The 3873-nt window shown below is 45.9% G+C and overlaps 1 protein-coding gene across 2 annotated transcripts; it reads right to left on the bottom strand.

The window, feature by feature from the left end:
- Positions 1–208: 208 nt before the first annotated feature.
- Positions 209–2867, bottom strand: LOC119343032 (cytochrome P450 734A1-like). Of its 2 annotated transcripts, XM_037614247.1 has the most exons (4): positions 2256–2867; positions 1431–1675; positions 897–1254; positions 209–789 (listed from the first exon to the last, which is right to left on the bottom strand). In XM_037614247.1, the coding sequence occupies exons 1-3, from the start codon at positions 2763–2765 to the stop codon at positions 1122–1124; spliced, it is 888 nt and encodes a 295-aa protein (XP_037470144.1). In that variant the 5' UTR covers positions 2766–2867; the 3' UTR covers positions 209–789; positions 897–1121. The 2 variants fall into 2 exon arrangements, with proteins under 2 accessions (XP_037470144.1, XP_037470148.1); XM_037614251.1 differs by lacking the exon at positions 209–789 and having other exon boundaries at positions 1127–1254; positions 1375–1675.
- Between the last annotated feature and the right edge of the window lie 1006 nt (positions 2868–3873).

The raw sequence follows: 3873 nt of genomic DNA, 5'->3' as shown, positions 1-3873 counted from the left end.
CCGTTGGGTGGTCGCGGCCACGCCGACCAACCACGCCACTATCAAGATCTCGCGGGCCGAACATGACCCGTGAGAAGACTGTAGCTCCTCACTCTGTCGCCCATCATCGTGGAGATTGTTTTTGATGAACACACCAATTATCTCTCCCGCTGCTTGTTGCAAAAAAGTTATCTTCCCTTTGCAACGCACGGGCATATATGCTAGTTCAAGAGAAAAACATATACCTTTTATCAGCGCGGCGTGCGTACACACTCATACACACTTTCATTACAAAGTTCACACAAGTTCAGAGCCTCCTCTTCCAAGTTGATCACAATCCACACTGATACAGGAGGTATAAATACATGGCACATATACAACGCCACGGAGGGCTCAGATCTTGCGGATACGAAGTTGAGCACCATACTGGGGTTGGAGGGTCATCACCATCATTGGTGCATGAACATAGGATGGCGAGACATCAAACGCAAACCGCTGGAGCACTATTGCAAGCACCAACTTTGCCTCGACCATCGCGAGATTCTGGCCAACACAGATGGCAGGGCCAATCCCAAAGGGGAAGTATGCACCAAGGTGATAGCTCTTGCCATCTGCAAACCTCGATGGATCGAACTCCTCCGCATTAACTCCCCATATGCCGACATCATGGTGAATGTCAACAATAGGAAGATTGACCTGCGTACCCGCAGGGATGTCAAGTTTGCCCAGCTTCACATCCCTAGTGACTGTCCTGTTGACGAACAGAGCTGGAGGATACAGCCTGAGGGTCTCTTTCAACACCATATTAACCTGATATCATGACAACATCGCTAGAGTGTTATTCACAATGTTCCAGTAAGGTGATATCGTCAAGAATAAGAAAAGCTGTAGTATTGATTCAAGTAAATAAGGCTCACAATTTTCAGACTGCTCAGAGTTTCCGCGTTTGGGTGCTCGTTCTTGCCACACACTTGAAGGACTTCATCTCGGGCCTTGTGTTGCCATTCTTGATTCAATGCCAGCAGAAGCGTTGCCCAAGTCAACAAATTTGCAGTTGTTTCCTTGCCGGCAAAGTAAAATGTCTTGCACTCATCAATGATTTCTTCGATTCCCATTTTAAACTCATTGTCAGCTTTGCTGGCTTATAGCATTAAGCCAAGCAAATTTTTGGAATCTTCACACTTGTTTCGATTTATCTCAATCAATCTGCGCAGGGAATTTCGGATTTCCTTGTTTAGGCTATGCCTTCTTCGGTTCTTCTTTGTCGGCACATACCTAAGAGAGAAAGAGGTCATATTCTTTTTCCCTAGCTGTGAATGAAGAGCATGAGTAGCAAGAGAGAGATGCAAACATTTTATTTTCTGATGTAAAAATGTAGAAATATGTTCATCTTGCCTGAAGTGATAGAGAATAAATGGTGACCCAACTTCAAGTCTATGAGTCAATCTCACCTGAAGCCAGGAAAGTAGAAGGTTCTCATAGCAAGTATGACAAGTTGTATCTGTTCATCTTGCAATTGAAAAATTCGCTTTCCTTCCTCGTAGCTACTTCCAAATGCCACGCAAGAAATGACATCCGCACTCAAAGTGTGGAATTCTTTATTTACATCGATCTCAAACTCTGCTCGAGTTTCTCCTTGGACTTCCCGTTTATCCAGCATGGATAAAGTGATAGCTGATATTTCTGGTATCCAACCCTACCAAATCCAAACGAGTTTAGTGGTATACCATATCTGATTAAGTGCATTATGTACATCACAACTGCTTTTTGCACATCAACATGTTTTAATTGAAAGAAGAAACATGGACACCGCAGGTCACGAACTATTCTGATAGCTCCTGCCAGCTACGAACTGTGAGGGAAATAACCAGTCATGCAAAAAGGTTGAATTTCAGTAACAAATGTTACCAATCAATAGGCAACCATTTGATGCTTGTTAAACTATCCAGATAAGTTCATTCCAAACATTCATATACATATTGCTAGAAGTTAAAATCAAAGTTAGCAGAAAGAGTAGCATTTAAGAACAAAGGAATTGCTTGAAATAAGCGTGCATACTGGCCTATTCAATAACAGCACCAAGTTCAAAGCAATGGAAAAAATTGTACTCCAGTTCTGTAAAGAGATGTCACACCCTACGCCTGTATCGTAGCAACCAAGATTTTAGCAAGACTTTAGTCTACAAACTGTAAAGCAATGGGGAAATTTGTACTAGTTCTGTAAAGACAAGTGGTCAATTTTATGTTTCAATCCGAATTCAGGAAACGCCTCCTCACCTTGACTCTCTCCATGTTGAAGGCGGGCGAGGTCACACGGCGGTGGTGCGCCCACTTCTCCCCGGTGAGCCCCACCAGCCCCTCGCCGATGAGCTGCCGAGCTTGCGGGTTGTTGCCGCTGCCGGTGGTACCCTTCTCGAAGGCCCCCGTGGAGTCGGTCAGCACGGCCTTCGCGACCTCCGGGCCGGAGACCACCAACCGCGGCCGGGGCCCGAACCAGAACACGAACGGGCGGCCGTACCGCGCCGCCCACTCGCGGTACTGCGGCGCGGCGCGGCCGATGAAGGCGTGGTGGAAGGAGGCGAGCGGCTTGGACTGGGCGGCTTTGGTCATGGCGACGTATTCGGCCGCGTTCCCGGAGAGCAGGCTGCGCGGAGGGCCCCGGATGCCCTGACGGCGCAGACGGCGCTCCAGGCGGTGCGGGACCCATACGATGGAGTGGAGCGCGCGAAGCACGTACGTGAGCGCGGCGAGTAGACCGGCTAGGAGGAGAGCAGCGACGGCGCCCATTGCTTACGGCTTGGCGATTCTGAATGGAGTTTGGCTCCCCTCCGAGGTAGAAGAACCAAAGGAGTTGACTCTCTGGTACAGTAGCAGGTAGCAAGAGTAGGAAACACAATGAATGCCAAAGAAACACATGATTCCTATTGGATCTGAAAACACAATTTTTGTTTTGCAAGTGGCGCCCCTTGGTATTTTTTTTAACACAGGACAATCGAAGTCGCAAGCACACACTCACCTCCATGAATGCATGCATGTACGCTCTATCATGTGTGCACCTCCGAGAGACTCGGCCGACGTAACATCTTAAGATTTTACGAAGTCACCACAAACACCTCGCAGTCGACGGAAACTTCTCCTCCCACCGAACGAATATCGTCGGAAGTCTGAAACAAATCCAGAATAATATGAGCATCAATGTAAAGTCTAGAATTTGAACCACGATGGATTGAAGATACCACTATTCTCTCAACCATCCAATTACACGTTGGTTCGCAGTAATGCGCTTCAGTGGTGTATAGAAAATGAAACACTTGGGCCCAGTTTGGTGGCCATTTTTAAAACTGTTGTAGTTAAAACTCAAGTAGTCCGATGCCTTGGCAATGAATACTTTAGTTTTTTTATGATGTGCTCAGGGCATTGTCGGCGCGGTCCTCAGGGATGATAGAGGAAATTTTATTGAAGAGAAAATGGAAAGATAGACTCATGCGCAGATGTCCTAATGGCGGAAGCCTTGGCACTCCAATACGAGTTGTCCCTTGCGTAGAGGATGGGATGCAATTGTCTCATTATTAACTCCGACAATTTAGAGGTCATTGATACCATGAACGGTGAAGGATGTTCTACAGATGCAGCGACGGCGATTTTTTACGACTGTTATCATCTTGTATGTGATTTTTCTGTTTCTAGGTTTGAACATTGTAATAGAGAACCAAAAGTATACTTCAAATTTTTGGAAACCAGGGTTTTCTGAATTCGGTTCATGAGTACTTCAGGTTTTAAAGTACTGTGAGGTTTATGGTATTTGTTGATGCCAAACACATCAAAGCTATAAAAAAATATGATTTCTATGAAAACTCTAAAATACTTAGTTTTGATGAATAAAGAGAGAAATCAT

This window comes from Triticum dicoccoides, chromosome 1B (assembly GCF_002162155.2).
Source record: "Triticum dicoccoides isolate Atlit2015 ecotype Zavitan chromosome 1B, WEW_v2.0, whole genome shotgun sequence".
In the NCBI taxonomy this organism is placed as follows: Eukaryota; Viridiplantae; Streptophyta; class Magnoliopsida; order Poales; family Poaceae; genus Triticum; species Triticum dicoccoides.
This window is presented reverse-complemented; position numbering and strand designations above follow the sequence as displayed.